The sequence below is a fragment of the Somniosus microcephalus genome, chromosome 6 (assembly GCF_052327205.1).
Source record: "Somniosus microcephalus isolate GS21.2 chromosome 6, FLI_Smic_1.0, whole genome shotgun sequence".
NCBI lineage: Eukaryota > Metazoa > Chordata > Chondrichthyes > Squaliformes > Somniosidae > Somniosus > Somniosus microcephalus.
Window position 1 is genome coordinate 68,532,764 of NC_140992.1, and position 26,181 is coordinate 68,558,944.

The following is a 26,181-nucleotide window of genomic DNA, read 5'->3' on the forward strand; positions in this document are numbered from 1 at the left end:
CCTTCAGTGTGCGTCTGTCCGGCTATGCACTCGAAAGTTATAGAGCGTACCTACGCATGCGTTACCGCCAAAGAAAGCTTACGGTTCCAGGACGGTCGTAAGCATATTTACTTTTCGGTCGGACGAAAATTGTTCGCGCCTTATGCAAAAAACCTTCAAAATTAAACTCATTATCTGCTAATTAGCATTGATTGACTGACGTCAAGGTTCGACCAATCCTGTGCCGTCACGATTGACCAATCCTACAGTTCAGTCGCCTGATGGTTGGCCAATTGCTGCGTCTGTGGGCGGGACTAATCGTTTTCATCTCAGGGATCTGGCAGCCATTGCCTCAAGCTAAATACCCCATTTACTTCCAGCTCAAAATCTGCTAATCCAGCTTTGAAAAAGTTAGTATCTCTTTTAAAAATAACATAAGATTTACCAAAAATGTTTTATAAGTACTTTCACTTTCATCTTTCAAGATATTAAAAGGTAGAAATGTTGCCCGGCAGCAGATTGAGAGAGGGACACAGAGACAGGGCCCAAAAGCCTGGGACTCGATTTAAAATGTTGCCCGGCAGCAGATTCACAGAGGGACACAGAGTGGCCCCAAAGCCTGGGACTCAATTTAATATATAGATAGATAGAGATATATATATATATATATATATGTATATATATATATATAAATTATTTTTTCTTTTTTCATTACAGTATGGCATTGCCACATTGGGGAAACACTGTGTGTATGTAGATAAACCTGTATAATCCCCTTTTAACTGCTGTATTCCCCTCCCCCTGCAAGACAGTTGCAAGCTGAGAGGAATAAGGCACGTTCAGACTTGCCTGCTGCTGATAGAAGGAAAACCAATCAGGTTCCAGCAGGTGACCAATCCGTGAGTCATCACAGGTTCGCGGGCTTCACAAATTCAGTACTGTATTGTGAGAGTTGGAGTAAAGACCTATTTCTTGTAGCTCGCTGTGTTGCCTATTTCTTTACGCAGGAGACCTTAGTCCCCCACATTGGTGACCCCGAATGTCGGCGGCCGAAGCCCCCGACTCACGCAGCCCGACAGAGGCCAGCAACGACCCGATGGCAACCAGCAGCAGCCTGATGTCGGCCGGCGCCGCGTCCTTGAAGCTCCCCACCTTCTGGGAACACCAAGCACCAGCTTGGTTCGCCCACTCGGAGGCCCAATTCACCCTTCGCAGGGTTCAAGACGATGAAGAAAGGTACCTCCACGTAGTCTCAGCACTAGCAAGCTCTACCGCCGCTGAAGTTCTCGACCTGCTGGGGAACCCACCACAGACCGGCAAGTACTCAACCATTAAGGGCCGCTTGCTGCAGGCTTACGGCCTGTCCAAGGAGGAGAGGGCCCGCAGGCTTCTCTCACTACCAGGCCTCGGCGATTCTACCCCGACCCAATTGATGAGCCGGATGCTCGCGCTCCTGGGCTCTGAACCGCAGTGCTTTTTGTTTCGGGCCCTTTTCCTCAGCCTGCTTCCTCAGCAGGTACAGACTGCCTTCGTGGGGTCCCCGATCACGGACTGCGTACAACTGCCAGCCGCCGCGGACAAAGTTTTCGCCGTCGCCCAACTCGGCTGTGCAGCCGCGAGGCTCCCCGACACCACCGAGCGCGCGCCACCACGCCAGGCCGCAGAACTATGCTACTACCACGCGCGTTTCGGCCACAAGGCCCAACGCTGCAGAGCACCCTACTCTTTTGATCAAACCAAGATGGCCGCCCGGCCCAACGCACCAGCTCCGCGCCGCCGCCTAGGCCCGCTCGACCGCACCCCCGCCGCCACGATGGCCATCGGCACCGCAGGTAAACTGCTGTACATAACCGACTCTCTTTCAGGGCGCAGATTCCTTTGCGACACCGGAGCCCAATGCAGCATAATTCCTGCCTCCCAGCTCGACATCCAGGCAGGCCGCAGCGGCCCACCCCTCGTGGCGGCAAATGGCGCAGCCATCGCTACTTTCGGAAAGCGACGGGCCGAGGTTTGTTTCAACGGCCAGCGATTTACGTGGGACTTCGTGACGGCCTCGGTGGCACATCCTTTGCTGGGCGCCGATTTTCTTTGCGCCCACAGACTCCTGGTCGACGTCCGCGACAGGCGCCTGATCGACGCAGTAACTTTCGCTTCACTGGCCTGCCAGCAGAGCAACAGCCCGGCCCTCGTCGGGTCCTGCTCCGCCCCGGCGCATGACGACTACGCCTGCCTACTCGCAGATTTCCCGAGGCTCACACAACCGACCTCCTCAGCCGCGGCAGCTAAGCATGGGGTCGAGCACCATATCGCCACTACGGGTCCACCAGTGTTCGCTCGAGCCAGACGCCTGGACCCAGCCAAGATGGCGGTGGCCAAGGAAGAACTCGCCACGATGGAAAAACTGGGCATCATCCGCCGCTCGAACAGCCCTTGGTCGTCCCCCCTCCACATTGTGCCCAAGCCGGGCGGTGGCTGGCGCCCCTGCGGTGACTACAGACGGCTCAACGACGCCACCACGCCCGATAGATACCCCATTCCGCACATCCAAGATTTCTCGGCACACCTAGCAGGAAAGTCCGTCTTTTCCAAGGTCGACCTGATTCGTGGCTACCATCAGGTCCCCGTCCACCACGCAGACGTCCAGAAGACGGCGGTCATCACCCCCTTCGGACTGTTCGAGTTCCTGCACATGCCCTTCGGGCTTAAGAACGCCGCACAGGCCTTCCAACGGCTCATGGACTCCGTCCTACGGGACCTGAGCTTCCTGTTCGTTTATCTGGACGATAACCTCGTGGCCAGTACCAGCAAGGCCGAGCACATCGCACATTTGCGCTCCCTTTTCCAGCGCCTCAGCCAACACGGGCTAATCGTCAACCCAGCCAAATGCCAGTTCGGTGCAGCCCAAATTGACTTTCTCGGCCACAGAATCTCGCCATGGGGAGCCATTCCCCTACCTTCCAAGGTGCAGGCGGTGGCGGACTTTCCCCAGCCCACCTCGGTTAAGGCGCTGCAGGAACTTTTGGGGATGGTCAATTTCTATCACCGGTTCGTGCCCAAGGCCGCTGCACTCATGCGCCCCCTCTACGAAGCCACCAGGGGCAAAACGGGCAAAGAGCAACTCACCTGGTGCAGCGAGATGGCGACAGCTTTCCACCAGACCAAAAGCGCCTTGGCCAACGCCACACTACTGGCCCACCCCATCCCGGGCGCCAAGACCGCCCTCACCACGGACGCCTCGGATTACGCCGTCGGCGCTGTCCAGCAACAGTGGGTCGAAGGCGCGTGGCAGCCACTGGCATTTTTCAGCCGACAGCTGCGCAAGAACGAGCAGGCCTACAGCACGTTCAACAGAGAGCTCCTGGCCCTGTTCCTGGCAATCCGGCACTTCCGTTTCCTTCTGGAAGGCCGGCCGTTCACCGCATTCGTGGACCACAAGCCGCTCACTTTCGCCATGGCCAAAGTAACCGAACCCTGGTCCGCGCGCCAACAGCGCCAACTCAACTTCATCTCTGAGTTCACCACGGACATCCGCCACGTCGCCGGCAAGGACAATTTGGTGGCCGACTGCCTCTCAAGACCCTCGCTCCACGCAGTGCACCTGGGCGTCGACTACGCCAGCATAGCGAGAGACCAGGCTGCCGACGCGGAGATCCAGGCCCTCGGGACGTCAACTGCCAGCCTCACCCTGGCCGACATCCACTTCCACGCAGCCGGCACAACCCTCCTGTGTGACGTCTCAGTCCCCTCGCCTAGGCCGGTCGTTCCATCCGCCTGGCGCAAGCGAGTTTTCGACATCATCCACGGCCTTTCACATCCAGGGATGCGTGCGTCTCAGAAACTTATGTCCGCCAAGTTCGTCTGGCCTGGACTCCACAAGGATGTGAGAGACTGGACCAACACATGCATGCCGTGTCAGCACGCTAAGGTCCAGCAGCACACCAAGGCGCCATTGGAGTGTTTCCCGGTGCCCGAGAGGCGTTTCGACCACGTCCACGTCGATCTGGTAGGCCCCTTGCCGCCATCGCACGGTTTTACACACCTGCTCACGATCGTCGACCGCACCACCAGATGGCCCGAGGTGGTTCCCCTCGCCTCCACTACCACGACCGACGTCGCGCGAGCATTCGTCTCGACATGGGTGGCCCGGTTCGGCGTGCCGACCGACATATCCTTGGACAGAGGCCCCCAGTTCACCTCCCACTTGTGGAATGCCATCATCGCCGGCCTCGGCACCAAGTTGCACAGGACAACAGCCTACCACCCGCAGGCCAACGGGCTCTGCGAGCGCTTTCATCGTTCTTTGAAAGCCTCCCTCCGCGCCAGCCTGGCCGACACCAGCTAGATCGACAAACTACCTTGGGTTCTCCTGGGATTGCGTACTGCGCCCAAAGAGGACCTCCGTGCCTCTGCGGCCGAGATGGTCTACGGCCAACTGCTCAGAGTACCAGGCGACTTCCTCCCCCTGACAACGGAGCCGTGGTCGGCCGCCAGGCAGCTTTCCCTGCACCAGGACGCGGCCCAGCAATTCCGTCCAGTGCCCACTTTGCAACACGGCCCGCAGCCATCCTACGTGCCTCGAGACTTACGACATGCGGAGTTCGTCTTCGTGCGCCGGGACGCGCACAGAGGCCCGCTGCAGGCGCCATACACTGGCCCCTTCCCAGTATTGGAGACGGGGGACAAAGCTTTTCTTATCGATGTCGGCGGGAAGCCGGACCTTATTTCAGTAGACCGCCTCAAACCGGCGCACCTGGACCTCAGCTTCCCATTTTGGCCGGCTCTTCCCCCACGGCGGGGCAGACCTCCCGCGTTGGCGGCGGCCCCACAAGAGGACCAAGACGCGCCAGAACCTTACTTCCCAGCCGCCGCCCCACCTTCGCCGGCAGCCCGTCCAGCCAGCCCACCGGCAGACCAGCCGCCAGACCAGCCGACAAACCAACCGGCCGACCTCCCAGACAGCCCTCCTCACACGCCAGATGGCTATTACAGCCGCTACGGCCGCTTGGTCAAACCTCCGCAGCGACTGACTTTTACAGTTAACGAGGATTCTGGGGGGGCGTATGTTGCCACATTGGGCAAACACTGTGTGTATGTAGATAAACCTGTATAATCCCCTTTTAACTGCTGTATTCCCCTCCCCCCGCAAGACAGTTGCAAGCTGAGAGGAATAAGGCACGTTCAGACTTGCCTGCTGCTGATAGAAGGAAAACCAATCGGGTTCCAGCAGGTGACCAATCCGTGAGTCATCACAGGTTCGCGGGCTTCACGAATTCAGTACTGTATTGTGAGAGTTGGAGTAAAGACCTATTTCTTGTAGCTCGCTGTGTTGCCTATTTCTTTACGTGGGAGACCGTAGTCCCCCACAACAGCATGCCCCCAAGAAAACGTAGCAGAGTTGGACGCAGCACTTCTGATGCATACCGAAAAAAGGCTCACAGAGCCTCAGAGACTCCTGACCAGACTCAGGCACGTCAAGCTGCTGACCAGGCGAGACATACCCAAGCCAGAGCCTCAGAGACTACTGACCAAACTCAGGCACATTAAGCTGCTGAGCAGGCGAGACATGCCCAAGCCAGAGCCTCAGAGACTCCTGACCAGAGTCAGGCACGTCAAGCTGCTGAGCAGGCGAGACATGCCCAAGCCAGAGCCTCAGAGACTCCTGACCAGACTCCGGCACATCAAGCTGCTGACCAGGCGAGACATACCCAAGCCAGAGCCTCAGAGACTACTGACCAAACTCAGGCACATTAAGCTGCTGAGCAGGCGAGACATGCCCAAGCCAGAGCCTCAGAGACTCCTGACCAGACCCCGGCACATCAAGCTGCTGACCAGGTGAGACATACCCAAGCCAGAGCCTCAGAGACTACTGACCAAACTCAGGCACGTCAAGCTGCTGACCAGGCGAGACATACCCAAGTCAGAGACTACTGACCAAACTCAGGCACGTCAAGCTGCTGACCAGGCGAGACATACCCAAGCCAGAGCCTCAGAGACTACTGACCAAACTCAGGCACGTCAAGCTGCTGACCAGGCGAGACATACCCAAGTCAGAGCCTCAGAGACTCCTGACCAGACTCAGGCACGTCGCCAGGCCGCCAATAGACGCAGGGGCATTGCCAGAGCTGACATTTGGAGTCATTGGCTCAGAGCAGCCTTCTCCTATAGACCCACCATCACATATGAAGCCGACCCCACAGTCATCATTGGCAAGATGACCATCATTTGTCCTCACTGTGGCGCTCTGAAGTGGGAAGGGGAAATTGATGGGATATGCTGCAATGGAGGAAAGGTTAAACTTCCAACACTAACAGCTCCACCTGAACCCCTACACTCACTTCTGTTCGGCCGAACTCCAGCTTCAACACATTTCCTCACTCACATCAGAAAGTACAACTGCTTTGCAATGACCTCTTTTGGTGCAAACAGAGTACGCGAATCAGGATTTTGCCCAACTTTTAAAGTTCATGGACAGGTGTACCATACAGCTGGCTCCCTACTTCCTCTACCAAACAAAAGACCTCAGTTTCTCCAAATCTACTTCTTGGGTGATGACGAAGAGCAAGCCAATCGCCGCAGGGAAGCTGCAGTTCTCCCCGCACAACAACACCAAATCAAGATTCAAACTTTGCTTGGGTTACAGGAGATGCTTCATCAGCAAAACCCATATGTAAAGAGTTTGAAAACAGCCATCGAAAAACTACAAATGAAGACTTCAAAGTTGTCATCAAAGCTGACAAGACTCCTGCAGGTGAACATGAGCGACGCTTCAATGCTCCGACCACCAATGAAGTTGCCATTGTCATTGTGGGCCAAGAATTTGAACAATGGGACATTGTCTTGCATCTGAGAGGTGGTCCACTCAAATGAATTTCTGAGCTTCACAAGTCATATGATCCTCTGCAATACCCGCTTTTGTTTTGCCATGGGGAAGATGGATACGATGCCTATAACAAGATCCCACATGTTGACCCCAAAACTGGTGTGCCACCTACAGCCCAAAGACAGAAGATGGTTTCTGCCATGGAATTCTATGCATATAGGCTGATGGAACGACAAACTGGTTCAAACCACCTGCTTCAGTGTGGAGGACTTCTCCACCAGTTCCTCACTGACATGTATGCAAAAATGGAAGGAGAGCGGCTTAATTGGTTCCGACATAACCAAAATCAGTTGAGAGTCACAGACTACATACACTTGCGAGATGCTGTGGCCAATGATGGCAACACTGAGGACATTGGTCAATTGGTCATCCTGCCATCCACCTTTGTTGGAGGTCCTAGGTACATGCATGAGCACACGCAAGATGCCATGACCTATGTCAGAAACTATGGAAGACCTGACCTCCTCATCACCATGACTTGCAATCCCCGATGGCAGGAGTTCCCACCCAAAGCTGGTACTGAAAGGCATGACCTCATAGCACGGGTCTTCAACCTCAAAGTTAAAAAACTGATCAAACTCCTGACTGTGGGCAGACTTTTTAGTGCACACCATTGCTACATGTACAGCATTGAGTGGCAGAAGAGAGGACTTCCTCATGTTCATCTTTTACTCTGGCTTCAGGCAAAGATTCACCCCAATCAAGTTGATTCCTTCATCTCTGCAGAGCTACCTGATAAGGACACGGATCCAATCCTCTTTGATGTTGTTGCAAAGAATATGATTCATGGCCCTTGTGGGCGACACAACCCTTCTTCTCCCTGCATGAAAAAGAATGCATGTACAAAAGGGTACACAAAGCCACTCCGCGAAGAAACTCAGCATGGGGATGATGGCTATCCTTTGTACAGGAGAAGGGACAAAGAGAGTGGAGGTTTCTGCACTGTAATACTAATGCGGAATCAGCAATCTAGTGACTCTGGTCAACCTGGTCAGTCAAATCAGACAAGACAGCAAAGACAGACATTGGAAGTTGACAACCGTTGGATTGTTCCTTATTGTCCACTCCTATCCAGGCTCTTCAAATGTCACATCAATGTGGAGTACTGCCACTCAGTTAAGTCTATCAAATATGTGTGCAAGTACATCCATAAGGGCAGTGACCAAGCTGTCTTTGATCTTCAACGGGCTGGAGAGCAGAATAAAAATGATGAGATCACCACATATCTGATGGGCCGTTACATCTGCAGCAATGAGGCAGCCTGCCGAACTTTTGGATTTGACATCCACAAGCGTTACCCCACTGTCACTAAATTGGATGTTCACTTGCAAAATGGAGAAAGGGTTTTATTCCGACCATGACATGCCAGCCAACGTGCCGAGGAACCTCCAAGGACAAAACTTACAGCATTCTTTGAGTTGTGCCAAACGAATGACTTTGCCAAGACACTTCTGTATCATCAGGTGCCCAAGTACTACACCTGGCAGCCAAACAAGACATGGCGGGCTCGGCGCCCTGGACCCAGTCAGAAGGAAGTTCCTGGTCATACAGGGGTGTACTCATCAGATGCACTTGGTAGAGTCTACACGGTCCATCCAAACAACACCGAGTGCTTTCACCTTCGTCTACTCCTCCATGACGTTGCTAGCCCTACATCTTTTAATAACCTCAAGACTGTCACTGGCCATCTCTGTGACTCCTTTCAAGAAGCTTGCTGCAGGAGAGGACTCATTGAGGATGACATTCATTGGCATGCAACGATGACAGAAGCTGCTCTGTCTTACTCCGCCAATACGCTACGAAATCTCTTTGCCATTATAATTGCCCTCTGCAGCCCTTCCAACCCGATGCAGTTGTGGGAAGATCACAAAGACAGCCTCACAGAAGACATCTTACACCAACTCAGGACAGCCAACCCCACCATGGAGCTGAAATTCACTGATGCAATGTTCAATCAGCTTTTGATCCTTTTGGAGGACAAGACTTTGGCATTGGCTGGCAAGTCTGTGACTCAGTTGAACCTTCCATCTCCCAATAGGATTGATTCTCCAGGTCTCAGCAGAGAGGTCCTCAGGGAAACCACCTACAATGTTGAGGAACTGACCACCTTTGTCACCGTCACTGAACCAAAATTGGTTCCAGATCAGAAAGAGACATACAGGTTGGTTGTGGATATGGTGGAAAACGATGCAGGTGGCATTATCTTCCTCGATGCACCTGGTGGAACAGGAAAGACATTCCTGATCAATCTTTTACTGGCCATGGTTCGCTCTAAGGGATACATTGCACTGGCTGTTGCCTCATCAGGAATCGCTGCAACTCTTCTCCAAGGAGGTCGCACTGCCCACTCAACCTTTGCTCTCCCTCTGGATCTGACAACACAAGAACACCCAGTGTGTAACATTAGCAAAGGAACTGGTGCTGCTGAGTTGCTTCAAAAGTGTAGACTCATTGTGTGGGATGAGTGTACAATGGCCCACAAGAGGGCACTTGAAGCACTCAACAGAACTCTTCAAGATCTGAGAGGCAACAATAGGCTGATGGGTGGCATCACCCTGTTGCTGGCAGGTGATTTCTGCCAAATCCTGCCAGTTGTCCCCAGAGGAACTCCAGCAGATGAACTCAATGCATGTCTCAAGGCATCCCATCTGTGGCCAAATGTACAAACAGTCCATTTGACCACAAACATGCGTGTTCATATGCATGGTGACGAGATGACAGAATCCTTTGTGCAACTTTTGCTACAATTGGGAGAAGGAAAGTTGCCAATTGACAGCAGTGGTCACATCACAATTCCTCCAGGCTTTGGCAGTCAAGTCAGAACAGTTGATGAGTTGATCTCTAAGGTATATCCAGACCTCCTCAATCACTTCAAAGATCCCAAGTGGCTGTGTGAATGGTCAATACTTGACCCAGGAATGATACTATCAAAAACATAAACATGCTACTTCTTCAAAAACTCCCTGGCCAAGAGCAAATTTATAAAAGCGTTGATACTGTTTGTGACAGTGCTGATGTGGTACATTACCCCACTGAGTTCCTCAACTCATTGCAGTCTTCAGGAACGCCTTCTCACAAACTGGTACTGAAGGAAGGCACCCCTATCATGCTCCTAAGAAACATACCTCCACCAAAGTTGTGCAATGGAACCAGACTGGCAGTCAAAAAGCTCATGCCAAATCTCATTGAGGCTACCATCATCTCCGGCTGTGCCAGAGGGGAGGATGTTCTCATTCCTCGAATTCCAATGATACCAACTGACTTGCCATTTCAATTCAAAAGGCAACAGTTTCCTGTGACAATTTCTTTTGCAATGTCAATCAACAAGGCACAGGGGCAGACTTTGAAGGTTGCTGGCATCAACTTACTCATGCCCTGTTTTTCACATGGCCAGTTGTACGTGGCATGTTCAAGAGTTGGTGCGTCAAGGGATCTGTTTATTTTAACACCCTCAGGAAAAACAGAAAATGTTGTCTATCAACGGGCTCTCCAATAACGCAGAGTGCTTTCACCTTCGTCTACTCCTCCATGAGGTTGCTGGCCCAACATCATTTAATCACCTCAAAACTCTTACTGGCCATCTATGTGCCTCCTTTATAAAAGCTTGCCGCAGGAGAGGACTCATTCAGGATGACATTCATTGGCATGCAATGATGACAGAAGCTGCTCTGTCTTACTCCCCCAAAAGGCTACAAAATCTCTTTGTGGCCATCCTTTGCTCTAAGAGATTCATTGCACTGGCTGTTGCCTCATCAGGAATCGCTGCAACTCTTCTCCAAGGAGGTCGCACTGCCCACTCAACATTTGCTCTCCCTCTGGATCTGACAAGACAACAACACCCAGTGTGTCACATTACCAAAGGAACTGCTGCTGCTGAGCTGCTTCAAAAGTCTAAACTCATTGTGTGGGGTGAGTGTACAAAGGCCCACAAGAGGGCACTTAAAGCACTCAACAGCACTCTTCAAGATCTGAGAGGCTGCATACCTACTACAAGATTACACATATAACAGTGTAATGTTGAATACATTTATTGATTACAAAATCACTCTGTACAATACCAACCCTATTGGGTTTGCAAACCTTTACCAGAGGGAGTATTCACTCAGACTTTGGTTGTAACTCCAGCATATTGTCAAATGTTCTATTGTTCTACATTATTGGAATAAATGTTCACTGTTGATTTCTAAACTGACCTCTAAATGCCTCAGATAGAATCTTTTATTTCCCTATTCAACTCATACACTGAAACTTTGTGAATAATGTAATATCACTCCTGGGTGCTTAGGAAGAGTTCTTCAATCCCAACAGTTTAAAAAACAGTTTTATAAACATGCCACAGGGTTCTTGAGTTCCCTCGGCACCGCCGGGCACTCCAGCTAGTACTAATACAAAAGGCAAAATACTGCAGGTGCTGGAAATCTGAAATATAGACAGAAAACGCTGGAAACACTCAGCAGGTTAGGCAGCATCTGTGGCGAGAGAAACAGAGTTAACGTTTCAGGTCTGTGACCTTTCATCAGAACTGGAAAATATTACAGATGTAACAGGTTTAAAGCAAGCACAGAGGCAGGGACAAGTGGGGGATGGGAGGAAAGAACAAGAGGGAAGGTTTGTGATAGGGTGGAAGGCAGGAGTGATTTGAAAGATAAATGGGATGATGGTGCAAGGCAAAAGGAGGTGATAATGGGAAAAGTAAAGAAACAAAAGATGGGTGCAGAGGAGCTAGAAATGGCAACAGCAGGATCATTACCAGCGCCTGCTGTCAACCAATATCTACTATAAGCCCGCTGACCCCCACAGCTACCTTGATTACACTTCCACCCTGCTTCCTGTAATTTGCGGAGTCCTCTACCTGCAGGCTACATGGTTCCCTTGGACCAATCCGGTCACTGGAGGGGTATTAGGAGCACTGTTATGTGAATTCTACAGACAGATCAGATCTCCAGAATCGTATCAGATCACGTGATTCCCAGGCGCCAAGCAATCACAAGAATGCAACACAGACAATCAGATTTGTGTGAATACAAGTGGCAATGGTTGGGGGGTGGGGGGACGCCGGTGGGGAGTTGAGCTGCCTCTTACAGTCACTCAATGGATAAATATGACATTAAACCATTCAGTCAAGCAAGATCTGTTCTGAGTTAGTCTGTTTAATCTGGGCCAATGGTGGGGGTACTATAACTAACCTTAGTGTCCTGACTAGGAAAGGTTAACCAAGTCAGAAAGGGATTTCACTTCTGATTTTCACCTGAGCCTTTACAGACATGTACTTGTGTACGAGGACACAATTGGGTTTGGTTGTAATGGGCCCTATGATTTAATGGCTTCCTGACCTTCACTGTGCAGGCTGGCATAGGAAGAGCCATCGCATGGGCGAAGTATGAGGACACCATTGAATGTGGAGCTGTACTGTGACATGAATTGTGACCTTGAGAGGAGTGGGTAAAAAGGAAGAGAAACAAAAGAGAGGGAGAAAGATCAAACCTTTGGTTTAAGGAAATTCATGTTTCAGATCTCTCGAGTGTATGAAAAACAAGTGATATTATGAAAGGCAGCTTTTAGAATTACATTGAGTATAGTTCTTTAATATAAGGCTTACTGACAAGATTATCACAAAAATATTACTTTGCTTAATTTGTTTCACATACAGATGGATATGCCATCATCCAAGCAGAGAAAGATATTTCAGAGTTTAGAACCACACAGGAGCCATGGCAGTAAAGTAAATCCCTCCCTGCCCCCATTCTGTGGCCTTGTTTGTCAGCAGTCATTCACACTATTGTTAATACATCACACAAAGGTCATAATGACTGTTTAATTGTTCACTTCACATTACGTTGCAGTCATGTTATTATATAAAGCTATTTTTCATGTTTAATGTAAGTTTAAATGTCAAAGTTTTTATTTTTCAGCAATTTTGTAACCTTGCAAAATCATCACTCTCAACTTCGAGTCTTGAGACATGTTTTATTGTTTGTGTGTTCTACTTTAGTCATTATCACATTGCTATTTGTGGGAGCTTGCTGTGTGCAAATTGACTGCCATGTTTCCTACATTACAACAGTGAGTACACTTCAAAAGTACTTCATCGGCTGTAATGCACTTTTGAGATGTCCTGACATTGTAAAAGGTGCTATATAAATGCAAGTCTGTCTTTCTTTCCTTCTTTGAGGGTTTGTGGTACCTTATTCCAGGTGATTTGTCCTCAACTTTGGTTGATGCTGGTATCTGGTTTCAAGATGTGCACATCCTATTGTAGATCCTCTCAGTGACTGAAAGAAATGAGTACCGTAGTTTCCAGAGGTTACCATCCGTGATAAGTTCCTTCGTCATGCCTGTCATGAACATTAAGTTTTCTGAAATAAATCTCTCATCCATATCATTTACTTTGCTCCTCAGTGCAATGCAACCTTGAGACAAACTCAGTGAAGCAGCCAACTCCAGGTCAGGACTGCCATGTTTCCTACATTACAACAGTGAGTACACTTCAAAAGTACTTCATCGGCTGTAATGCACTTTTGAGATGTCCTGACATTGTAAAAGGCGCTATATAAATGCAAGTCTGTCTTTCTTTCCTTCTTGGTTCAATGATGTTGTAAAAGAACTGTCCAGACAACAGTGCCAGTCAAGTCACATTTTGTGCATTCTGAAAGAAAGAACTTGCATTTATATAGTGCCTTTCACGACCTCTGGACAACTCAAAGTGCTTTATAGTCAATGAAGCACTTTTGAAGTGTAGTCACTGTTGTAAGGCAAGGAAGGAGGTGTTGGGTTTTCTGGGCTTACACAGCATCGGGGAGTCCAGAACCAGGGGCCACAGTCTAAGGATAAGGGGTAAGCCATTTAGGACAGAGATGAGGAGGAATTTCTTCACCCAGAGAGTGGTGAACCTGTGGAATTCTCTACCAAAGAAGGCAGTAGAGGCCAATTCATTAAATATATTCAAGAAGGAGTTAGATATATTTCTTAAGGCTAAAGGGATAAATGGATATGGGGAGAAGGCAGGAACAGGGTACTGAATTTGGATGATCAGCCATGATCTCATTGAATGGCGGAGCAGGCTCGAGGGGCCGAATGGCCTACTCCTGCTCCTATCTTCTATGTTTCTATCCTTTACTTATATTGTATGACTGCTCAAACTAATTGTTCTGCAGTTGTTCCACAGGATCTCAACAACAGAGAAAGCTCTCTTTATTACACTTAGCATGGATTTCTCAGTAGTGTTCCAAGTAGAAACTAAATACAGTAAATTGCCAATACTGGACAGAGCATTGTTACTCTGAGGAAAAAAAATTAGAAAAGCTGAATAATTAGGGTAAATGCTCAAGGCATTTGTTCGATGAAGATTGCATCTCATCCAAGGCATTGGGTCAAATCTGTGATAGACCTAGGATCTATCCCATCACAGTTCTTAAGAAATCTTTTTATATGAATTTGTAGCTGTGCCAAGTAGTGCGACAAATTTAAAACTGAGTTTCTATTGGCAGTAATTTGAACATTATTCGTTTGTCTTTTTCTGCAGGGGAGGAGAGAGATATACAAACCTTTGATAGGAGATGACTCGCCTCTATTTATATTGATTGTTCCTTCGGGCAATTTACGAGTTCCCGAAGAAAGAATCAAAACCATTAACTATAATGGCTGTTCTGGACATCAGCAGCATTTTTTAGTAATAGTTTAGCAGTCATCTTGTATTGTCCACTTCACCAGAAGAACTGTTCCTGATCACATCAGGGACTGGCACAGCTGTCACTCTGATTTATCTGATTTAATCTGCCCATATTGCTTTGATTGTGGACAAATCTGACATTATTGCCAGAGTGTGTCGTACTAGGAAATCTCTTGCCTTCTGAAGCAGATTTGGTTCACCCTGGAGTTGTAGGAGTTTGCATGAAATCAGGCAGCCCTTGTGTACAGGAAAAGTTCTGATATCCGGCACCGACGGGACCGGCGTGTTGCCAATATATCAAAACTGCCGGACATGCAAAGTTAACGTTGAAGCATATGGAGATGAAAATCTCCATATTTGACAACAAACACTGTTGCTCAGCAACAGCTTGTAAACACTCGGCCCGTACCTTGGAAGCGTCTCTGAAGCTGTTGCTAAGCTACAAAGACGCTTTCCAGAGCCTGCCTGTTAAAAGAATGCTAGGAGAAGAAAAAAAACCTAACCAAAACGGCTGCTGATTTCTGCCGTTAGAGCGAGGTTTCCGGCCATACAACCTCTGGATAAACCAAAGTTTCCCGTATTAGAATTTGATTCAAGCTTTGCTTCTGGAAGCAATGCAGGCTGAGAATAAATATACCTCCTGCTGATTGCTTTAGTTTTGGTGATTCATCCATGTTGGAACAATGAGCCAGAATTCCATATTAATTAAAGACCATTTTTGGCATTTTACCCGAGTTAAAGAATTCTGATAAAAGAACTTCTTGGCATGTGGGCGCTGCTGGCAAGGCCACGTATATTGCCCATCGGTAGTCTCCCTGAGAAGGTGCTGGTGGGCCTTCTCCTTGACCTGCTGCAGTTCTTCTGGTGATGGTGCTCCCACAATGACATTAGGTAGGGGCTTCCAGATTATTGATATCACAATGAAGTAACAGCAATATATTGAGTCAAATCTGTTCACAACCAAATCAGTATGATCAGATAAATCTGTGCGGCAGTTATGACAGCCCCTGGTGCAATCAGGAACAGTTCTCCTGGTGGTGTGGACAATATAAGATGACCGCACAACTATTATTGAAAAATACCATTAATTACCTAAAATAGGGGTACAAACAGCACCCTGGGAAATCCCATTTCACAGCTATGGCAACCTGAGAATTTCCGCTTTCTCCTTAGAGGTGAAGATAAAATAACTTTTTAAATTTCTTTCTCAAGGAAGTATTTTGTTGGGAGCCAGGTAGAGACTAAGCTGGAATATTTCACGAAACCCCAAAGTTTAAATACAATCTCTAATGGGGCAGCAAAAGTGGTCTGATGTAATGTTTCTTACATTTAGATTGTTTAACTTTCAAGGGACTAGGGTTTGCTCATTTATGTTTAGTGGAACAAAGCAGATTGAACAGTTTAGGCTCAAAATGAAAGTACTTCTTTTAATTGCTTCCATGCTGTCATTACATCCCCTGATAGAAGCTTCTCAATGGGACATTATCTTGTCACATGAATGGGTGAAAGTTCTGTGAGGGGAAGGTTAATCCCTTAATTCATGTTGTTTCCAAGGTTTGATGGAATACTTTTCTTGGGTGAATGGAATACTTTTCTAAGGTGAATGTTTCTACCAAGGAAATGTTGGTCCATCTATTTGTCCAAAAGTTTTATTTAGGTGAAAACTGAAACACTGAATCATTATTACATAGAATATATACAGCACAGAAAGAGGCTATTCCGTTCCATCTGCTTCAATTCAGCCTTTCAGCATATCTATTTCCAATGTTCCCATGTACTTGTCTAGTTTCCTTTTGAAAGCATCTAAGCTATTTGCCTCAACCACTTCCTGTGGTAGCGGGTTCCGCATTGTAACCACTTTCTCCTTATTTCCCTATTGGATTTATTAGTAACTATTTTGTATTTATAACCCCTAGTTTTGGATTCTCCCACAAGTGGAAACATTCTCTCCACATCTACCCTGTCCAACCCATTCATAATGTTAAAGACCTCCATCAGGTTTCCTCTAAGTCTTCTCTTTTCTAAAGAAAAAAGTCCAACCTGTTCAATCTTTCTCGATACCTGTAATCTCTCAGTTTTGGTATCATCCTTGTAAATCTTTTTTGCACTTTCTTCAGTGCTTCTATGTCCTTTATATAGTATGGAGATCAGAACTGTGCACTGTATTCCAAGTGTGGCTTGACTAAGGTCCGGTACAAGTTTAACATAACTTCAATACTTTTGAATTCCATATCCCTAGAAATAAATCCCGGTGCTTTGTTAGCATTCATAATTTGTCCAAAGATGTGCGGTTAGGTTGATTGGCTATGATAAATTGACCCTTAGTGTTAGGGGGATTAAATACGTGGGGATAGGGCGGGACATGTGTTGGTGTAGGGGTTACGGGGATCAGGTGGGATATGTGTCGGTGCAGGCTCGATGGGCCGAAATGGCCTCTATCTGCACTGTGGGGTTTCTGTGATCTGTGATAATTGCTTTGCTGACCAGCGATGCTGCTTTTAATGATTTGTTCGCCTGTATCCCGAGATCCCTTTGCTCTCCTACCCCATTCAGTTTTTTTATTTTCTAGGGTGTAGGCGATGTTTCTATTTTTCCTACAAAAGTGCATCCCTCAATTTATCAATGTTAATGTTCATTTGCCACTTAACTGCCCAGTCTGCAAGTTTTCTAATGACTTCTTGTATTATGTTTAATTCTTAATCAGTGTTAACTATACTCCCCCAGTTTGATGTCATCTGCAAATTTTGATATTGAGTTACTTGTTCCCAAGTCTAAATCATTAATCTAAATTATTGATAACAGTGGTCCCAGCACTGATCCTTGTGGAACACCACTTTCTACCTGCTTCCAATCTGAATAACTACCCTTTACCCCTACTCTCTCTTTTCTATTTTTAGCCAATTTGCTATCCATTCAGCCATCTTCCCCTGACTCCACATGCCCTAACCTTTGTCATGAGCCTGCTGTGTGGAACCTTATCGAAAGCCTTTTGATTCTTTTCTTGTTGGACTTCTTGCATATGGAGAGAAAATTTATAGTGAATCATTACAGCCCTTGCCCCAGTGGCTCACTGAATAGGCAAATGCACTGCATGGTGGAGTTTTAAGCTGTACAACCCAAGAGCTCTCAATCAATTCTTTCTTTGTGTGCAAAATTTGATTTTAGCAGGGATTACTGACTGTAAAAGTTTTTATAGATATGTGAAGAGAAAAAGATTGGTGAAGTCAAGCGTAGGTCCCTTGCAGTCAGAATCAGGGGAATTTATAATGGGGAACAAAGAAATGGTAGACCAATTAAATACATACTTTGGTTCTGTCTTCACAAAGGAGGACACAAATAACCTCCCAGAGATGTCGGGGAACATAGGGTCTAATGAGAGGGAGGAACTGAATGAAATCAGTATTTGTAGGGAAATGGTGTTGGGGAAATTAACGGGATTGAAGGCCGATAAATCCCCAGGGCCTGATAATCTACATCCTAGGGTATTTAAGGAAGTGGCCCTAGAAATAGTAGATGCATTGCTGGTCATCTTCCAAAATTCGATAGACTCTGGAACAGTACCCATGGATTAGAGGGTAGCTAATGTTACCCCACTATTCAAAAAAGGTGGTAGAGAGAAAACAGGGAATTATGAACCGGTAAGCCTGACATCGGTAGTGGGGAAAATGCTAGAGTCAATTATAAAAGATGTAATAGCAGAGCACTTGGAAAACAGTGACGGGATCGGACAAAGTCAACATGGATTTACAAAAGGTAAATCGTGCTTGACTAATCTACTGGAATTTTTTGAGGATGTAACTGGTAAAATAGATAAGGGAGAACCAGTGGATGTGGTATATTTGGACTTTCAGAAGGCTTTCGATAAGGTCCCGCATAAGAGATTAGTGTGTAAAGTTAAGGCACATGGGATTGGGGGCAAGGTATTGACTTGGATAGAGAACTGGTTGGCAGACAGAAAGCAAAGAGTTGGAATAAATGGGTCTTTTTCCAAGTGGCAGGCAGTGACTAGTGGGGTACTGCAGGGATCAGTCCTAGGACCCCAGCTATTCACAATATATATTAATGATCTAGACGAGGGAACTAGATGTAATATCTCCAAGTTTGCAGACGACACAAAGCTGGGTGGGCGTGTGTGCTGTGAGGAGGATGCCGAGAAACTCCAGTATGATTTGGACAGGTTGGGTGATTGAGCAGAAGCATGGCAGATGCAATATAACGTGGATAAATGCGAGGTTATCCACTTTGGTGTCAAAAACAGGAAGGCAGATTATTATCTGAATGGCAATAGATTGGGAGAAGGGGAAGTACAACGAGACCTGGGTGTCCTTGTGCACCAGTTGCTGAAGGTAAGCATGCAGGTGCAGCAAGCGGTTAAGAAGGCAAATGGTATGTTGGCCTTCGTAGCAAGAGGGTTCGAGTACAGGAACAAGGATGTCCTGCTGCAGTTGTACAGCGCCTTGGTGAGACCACACCTTGAGTATTGTGTGCAGTTTTGGTCGCCTTATCTGAGGAAGGATGTTCTTGCCATGGAGGGAGTGCAGCGAAGATTCACCAGGCTGATACCTGGGATGGCAGGAATGACGTATGAGGAGAGATTGGGTCGATTGGGCTGAAGCTCCCTGGAGTTTGGAAGAATAAGAGGGGATCTCATTGAAACTTATAAAATTCTAACAGGACTAGACAGACTAGATGCAGGAAGGATGTTCACGATGGTCGGGGAGTCCAGAACCAGGGGTAACAGTCTAAGGATAAGGGGTAAGCCATTTAGGACAGAGATGAGGAGGAATTTCTTCACCCAGAGAGTGGTGAACCTGTGGAATTCTCTACCACAGAAGGCAGTGGAGGCCAATTCATTAAATATATTCAAGAAGGAGTTGGATATATTTCTTAAGGCTAAAGGGATCAAGGGATATGGGGAGAAAGCAGGGACAGGGTACTGAATTTGGATGATCAGCCATGATCTCGTTGAATGGCGAAGCAGGCTCGAGGGGCCAAATGGCCTACTCCTGCTCCTATCTTCTATGTATCTATATATCTATGGATGATGATGGCTGCACAATTGGCCTCTGTGTTCTGGCGTGTCAATCAGGATTCCCACTCCTGATTGTCTTCCAGCAGACCTTGCTGGAAATGCAAGCATGTGGACATCTGGTGAAGACTGGATTAAGCTTGGCGTTGATGGCTCCCATATTGGAAAAAATACCTGCAGATATTTATTGGTTTACACACTGTACCCCCAAGCACAAGTTACTGTTTTCAGGAGAGATGAGATCAAGAAAATTAGAGAAGAAAAATAAATAATTATTAAGTATTGCTTTATGTATAAATTAGTAAGTATGTGTGCAAAACCCATTGCACTACTCTTGTTCACTTCTTTAACCTTCCATTCACCTGCTTATTGGGGTAACATTTGGAACCAGTATTGATTACAGATTAAAAGATTAAAAGCTGGTCAGAAGTGATAAAATCTAGAGTGATTTAGAAATTGAGATTACTTCTACAAGGTTAGAGTAAACTTACTACTGAAATAATTATTTTATTAAGAAATTTGGACAAATGCTCTATTGAACAGGTAGACACTGTACAGGTTTTTTTTAAAGAAGCACCTCAGAGTCTGTTTATGGGTACTGTTTAATATTGAACAATAATTTTTTAAAAAGTCACAAAACTAAAATTGCATTAATCTAATTTGATTTCTTTAAAGTCAAATGTACGTGGCGTATAAGAATGGGAAGGTTGACCAGGCGCTGTCGGTGGGGTTTCTGCTTTGTTGGGTGTGCGGTGACATCAGCAATTTTATTGGTTGCTACTTGACCAATCAGCTGGTTATTCAGGTAAAGCAAACATTTTTTATGTTATATTTACTACACATACACAGTGATGCCACATTCAGCATAGATTTTACATTTCCTATTACAAATTTTTAAAATGCAACTAGCTAAAGAATGTTCAAGAAGGAGCCTATTAGCGTACTTTATGATGATTTCAGTTTTTCTGTTTTCTTTAAATTGTGAGCATTCAGCAAAATGAACTACAAAGTGCTAATGAGCCTAACCTTGTGATGGAACTGATTCAATCTACTGGAGCTAAAAGATTACTCCAGGGTGCTTCAGTAATTTTGTCAGAACAGCTGAACACTAATTTATCTCTAACTTTTCCAAATAAGTACCCAGATGAGGTATTCCACCATCAATGCTAAATGACAGGATTCAAAAATCAGCAAGAATAGACTAAGAAGAATGTTTAACTACAAAAGAATGTTTTAAAATATTCTTTTGTTACAATCTGAACTTTCCCATTCCCCCTGTCCTTTCCACTCTCATAGGGCTGCACGCCTCTTGCTGGTCAGCAGGAAGACAACCTGTTCTCAAGTGTCCCTCCAAAGCCACTTTTTAGCCACTGCTCGGAACCGCCTAAGAGCAGCCAAGTGAAGACACTTCTGTCTTGTGCTTTTTTTTTCTATTCTCTCTCTCGGGAGAGGCACCTGGCCTCCATTTTGTGCCTATCCATAGCAACACAGCTGAGAAGTCTTGGTACTTAGTAGAGAGAAGGAATCTATCTCCATGGTGTTGCTCATGGGTACTGCAACATGTTGCATCCTTGTGTTAACTGATTTTTTTTTAATGGAGATTACAGTGTAATCACAATATAATAATGAATTCTGAAATAGATATAAGGTGATTTTTACATTTTTTGTACTTAATGCAGTATTTTTATAGATAACCTTTCAATGCTGTTTACAAACACATCTTCAATTATTAGAACTTCTAGATGGACAACTATAATGAGAAAAGTAACTGGTGATTTTTACTGCTGCAATCAAATTTTTTGCTGCCTTGTAATGTTCTTGGAGGCATAATTTGTCCGATTTTACTTCAGGCAGGCTTTATGATTGCAAATGCAAAATTTTTAAACTGTTAAAAAATAGTTACATCGCTGAAGGTTTCTGAGCTGTTTAAATTGATTAGTGCAACTTGTGATTCCATACTCGGCAGAACTCTTCCCCTGCTTGTTCATCATTAATGACATTAGCGCAAAGAACATGTTCCTCAAATTGTAGCTTGCTGGTAGTTGCAGGTGTAATGAGTCCTAATTAAGGATTTTTTAAATTATGTAATTCCCATAACAAAATTGCATGAGCATTTGATTTCATATGGAACAAAGTACAAATTTTCTTTCAGTATCCTTTCTGAGCCTTTTTTGAGTTTGAAAATGGGATATTAACAAGTTAGGTGTCCTGCACATGAACTTTTGAATTTGATAGAAACCTTTCTGTGTCTCATCATACAGATTTCAACTTTTTAATATTAAACAATTAGTTTTAGTTCAGCATTGAAAAGAGGCATGTCATCAGTGAGCAGTACAAGTGGACTCTTAACAACCAAGAACAATTGTTAAGTGGAAGACATAATAAAAAACTAACTGGAAATGGGTCTTTTACTTGATCATCATTTATTGGTACTGCGCTGTTAGACTCCTCCCTCAGGGGCAGGTTTTCAGTGGAGTTGCTAAGGATCATATTTCAGATCGCAGTGACCTCCTTTCATTGCTTAGTTAATACAGTTTCAAAAATAATTAAATGTCACAATTTTTTAAAATTTGTATGTTGATCGTAACAGTGTGATATCGGAGGAATATTCTGGGTGCAACTAGACAACTGTGGTTTAAGCTGAAATCAGCTGAGTCAGTTTTTTTTTAATTGTAGCTTGGTAGCTAAGATCTAATGTCCAGATTTAGACCAGAATATCCCTGTTTACAAGTGTAAGAGACCAATTCTAAAGATTTGGATAAACGGGGTATTCACATTGTGTGCTTCACTGTTTCAGATTATTTGCTTTGTTAATTAAATAGATCTGGAGATTAATTTAAATGGTGATTTTTGTGTTTAATTGAGATTACAAAGTACCCATCATTATACCATGGGATCTCACTCCATCTCTTACACCTAGCTGTCACTGACTTTGCTAATTCCATGATTCATTTACAAATGAGGCATGGAACTGGTATGAATATTTATCTCTGTAAATCTGTAGTTTGAATATATTACCAAAGTTATTTCTGCAACAATTCTGAACAGCTAGCTGTACTTGTATGTATGTGCTACTTCTGTAAAGTGCCCTAATATGGTAAACTTCTAATACTTATTGGAAGAGAGCTCATTCTAGTCTCTAATTACAGCAACAACAACAACTTGTATTTACATAGCACCGTTAACGTAGTAAAATGTCCCACGGCTCTTCAAAGGAGTATTATAAGACACAAAATTTGACATCTTAAATTTCATATCCAATTGCAATTTGGTGTGGTCAGTCCCATTAAGTAAAAGTTTATTACATTTCCTATTCCACTTAATCCTCACTAAACAGTGTTTCATTTAGAACAAAAATACTTCACAGCTCAATAATCTCATATTGTTCCAATATTTTTAAACACATTAAATTAAACTGTGACAAGTTACCTCTAACTTTTAGTAAACTAAGTCTAGCCATAAATTTGAAATTAATCAATTGACAAAAAATATTTTATAAGTACTTTTTCTTTAAAGAAATCTGATTTTTAACACGTGTTTTCAAACTTTCCTGGTTTTAACTATTTTGTCACTGGCTAAATGTTCAGACAAGTTTTTATAGATATAGTAATTGATCAATTTCCTTTGTGCCAACATATTCCAGGGACTTGTTCTCAGTAACTGTTTGTTTGGTCACTGCTCACTAGCAATGGCAGAACATCTTATCTGACCATTGCAACGGATGAGCTGGTTGCGGTTATTAAGTCTTATGGCTATATGAGCAATTAATTAACCATTTTTGTTGCTATGCAGTTAAGAGGTCCAGTAGTAAAAAAATGCAGATTATATTAAAAAATAGAATACCTCAATACTTCGATCCTTCACATACAGTAGATCCTTGATACCGGCAAAGAATGATGAGATTGCATAAAATAGTGTTCTAACTATTATTATGTTCAAGTTATTATAGCAAGATAAAACCACAAACTTATCTTGTTGCATTAATGCTTAGTTACATTACCTAGGTAACATAGTGAGTTACATTGGGTGTTAAGTTACAGAACATGAAGTTAGGATGTATATTATTTGTATCTGGAACCTTCTAGTGGGAATTTGTGACAATGAAACTAATGTTTTGTTTTCTCTCTAGACTGTTACAGCTAATTTTTACGTTATCCTTGACAGTATGATGATCTCACAATTTGTCTATTATAAGCTGAAGAATAGGAAAGGCAGTAAGCAGTATTTTATTCGGTGTAAGTATTGCTATTTGGATTCATGTTGTTTGATTTACTAAATCATTTTTTGTTGTACCTTTTTAAAATAATCTTGGTAGTTCCAGTAAAGATACTGGGATAGAGTTTCCGCTCTGGGCACAATTGCCAATTCTGGCACACATTGCGCCCATTTTGAAAGTGGTTCCCCCCACCCATGTGTCCGCTCAAATGCATTTGCATATCGCCAAACACAGAATCTGCCATGAACCAGCGCAATTGGGCAGCATTTTAAAATGTAATTTAGAAAAAAATGTTGCTTTAAAAATTTTTTCCTTCCTTTATTTAAAAGTGGTAACTTGGTGAAGTTTGATTAATGCAGCTGAAAATAGATTTATCGCAAAAAATAAGCATTTTTAATCACCGTGTCAATCCACCACCTGAGTAACCTGATTTTAAATTACAGAAATTCTTTTTTTTTAATATAAAACTATTTTCTAGTTATATTGGGGTACATTAATCAGCTTCTTAGTAAATTAAAACAAAAATCACATTTAAAAGCTTTTAAAACGTACCTTTTAGTGGCCTTGCGCCCAAAAGAACCAGCTTAATTTTTAAAGGCTCCCTGAAGGCCTGTAAACAAGCACAATTAGTGGAAACTCCCAGTGGTAATTAGTTCACCCTGGGGGCATGGCCAATTTTGTGGGCGGGGCCTGCTTCCATTGCGATGATTTTGGAACTAATGCAAAAGATCACAGAAACCCGAGTTGCGCTGAATGCAAATTGTGCTTGGAATTCCGCGATGTTTTATGTCGATTTTGGCTGAATTGCGCCGAGAAAACCAGCGCAATCGAGCGGAAACTCCAGGCCACTGGATATATTTAGCCAATTTGATTAGATCAAATGCCAAGCCAAATTTAAACCTACTTCTTCCACCTCTTTATACAATACAAATCAATTATTACACAATTTAGAAAAACAGGATCTTTTGGTTACAAAATGTATTGTTAAACTTTGCTTAAATTGACTTTGCAGATTAGTATTTGTACAAAGCCTCTGAAGCAGCAATAATTTTTTTAGAAACAGATTTTGAGGGCACATTGGATTAGCACTGTTCTTTTGCTACTGGTACATTGGTTTGTGCCTAGTTGAGACTGGTGGGATGGCTGTAAAGGTCCTAAGTAAAAGGAGCTTATGTGGTCCAAATCCAGTTCATTGACGGATAAGTCTATAATATTAAGCTGCTGATAATACAGTACAAATTTCAGTCTTGAAGAGGATGTAGAAAGGTAGCTACAATAAATGAAAATGTCATATTACTGCAGTGGGAGATGGTCTTATATTAAGGGTGCATTTACACACTAATGCAGAAACCATTTCCCCATAATGCTGAAGTTGAGTGAGGGCCAGTGACCTCCAAGTGGGTTGCATTGCAGCTGCTGAATTTAAACCTCCAAGAGCTTGTAGTTTGATACCCTAGACTACAGTGTTAACATGAACATTTTTGGAAACAGCTTTAGAAAAAAAAATTGGTTGTCCTGCCTGTTGATACTGTAGGAAAGGTTTTTGGTTGCAAGTAAATTTAACGTGCGTGTGTGTGTGAGCTCTTTGAAACAGCTATCCAATTAGTCCCACTCCCCCATTCTTTCCCCATAGCCCTGTAATTGTTTCCTTTTCAATTATTTATCCAATTCCCTTTTGAAAGTTACTATTGAATCTGCTCCCACCACCCTTTCAGGCAGTGCATTCTAGATCATAACCTTTGATCCTCTGGAAATGTTGAACTAAAATGTAACACTTGAGCAGTTATCATTTAGTGCGATCACCAATGCACTTTTTATAAAACCAAGCAAGCTAGACACCTTTATTGTCACTAAAAAGCTACTGTTCCATTGTCTCTACAGATTTATCTCTAATTAAATGGGGTAGAGGTGCAAAGACATCTGTGAATACAGATACATAAATCACCAAAAGTAGCAACACAAGTTGATAAGGCCATAGAGAGCGCAAACAGTACTGGGGTTCATTCCTATACAAAAGCAGGGAGGCAATAAATTTATTTAGAACCTTGGTTAGACTACACAGAGTACTGTGCACAGTTCTGGTCATACTACAATAAGAATATTGAAGCACTGGAGGAAGTAAAGATTTACAAGGATGTTATCAGAATTGAGAGGATGAAACTATCAGGAGGGATTGAGCATAGAATCTTACATAAGAATATAAGAAATAGGAGCACAGAAAGATGCTATTTGGTCCATCGTTACTGTGCTGGCTCTTTGAAAGAGCTATCCAATTAATCCCACTTCCCCACTCTTTCCCCATAGCCCTGCAAAATGTTCCTTTTCAAGTATATTTCCAATTCCCTTCTGAAAATTACTGTTGAATCTGTTTCCACCACCCTTTCAGGCAGTGCATTCCAGATCATAAC

At 44.7% G+C, this 26,181-nt stretch overlaps 1 protein-coding gene across 1 annotated transcript in view; it reads left to right on the plus strand.

Annotated features, from left to right (window-relative positions):
• The window catches only part of LOC147115791 (lysosomal amino acid transporter 1 homolog), an 86,011-nt gene that overhangs the window by 53,963 nt on the left and 5,867 nt on the right, over positions 1 to 26,181 (plus strand). The window contains exons 3-4 of the mRNA XM_085990365.1: positions 20,233 to 20,362; positions 23,687 to 23,792. Of these exons, the coding sequence (XP_085846491.1) occupies positions 20,233 to 20,362; positions 23,687 to 23,792 (236 nt within the window). The remainder of the gene's footprint in view (positions 1 to 20,232; positions 20,363 to 23,686; positions 23,793 to 26,181) is intronic.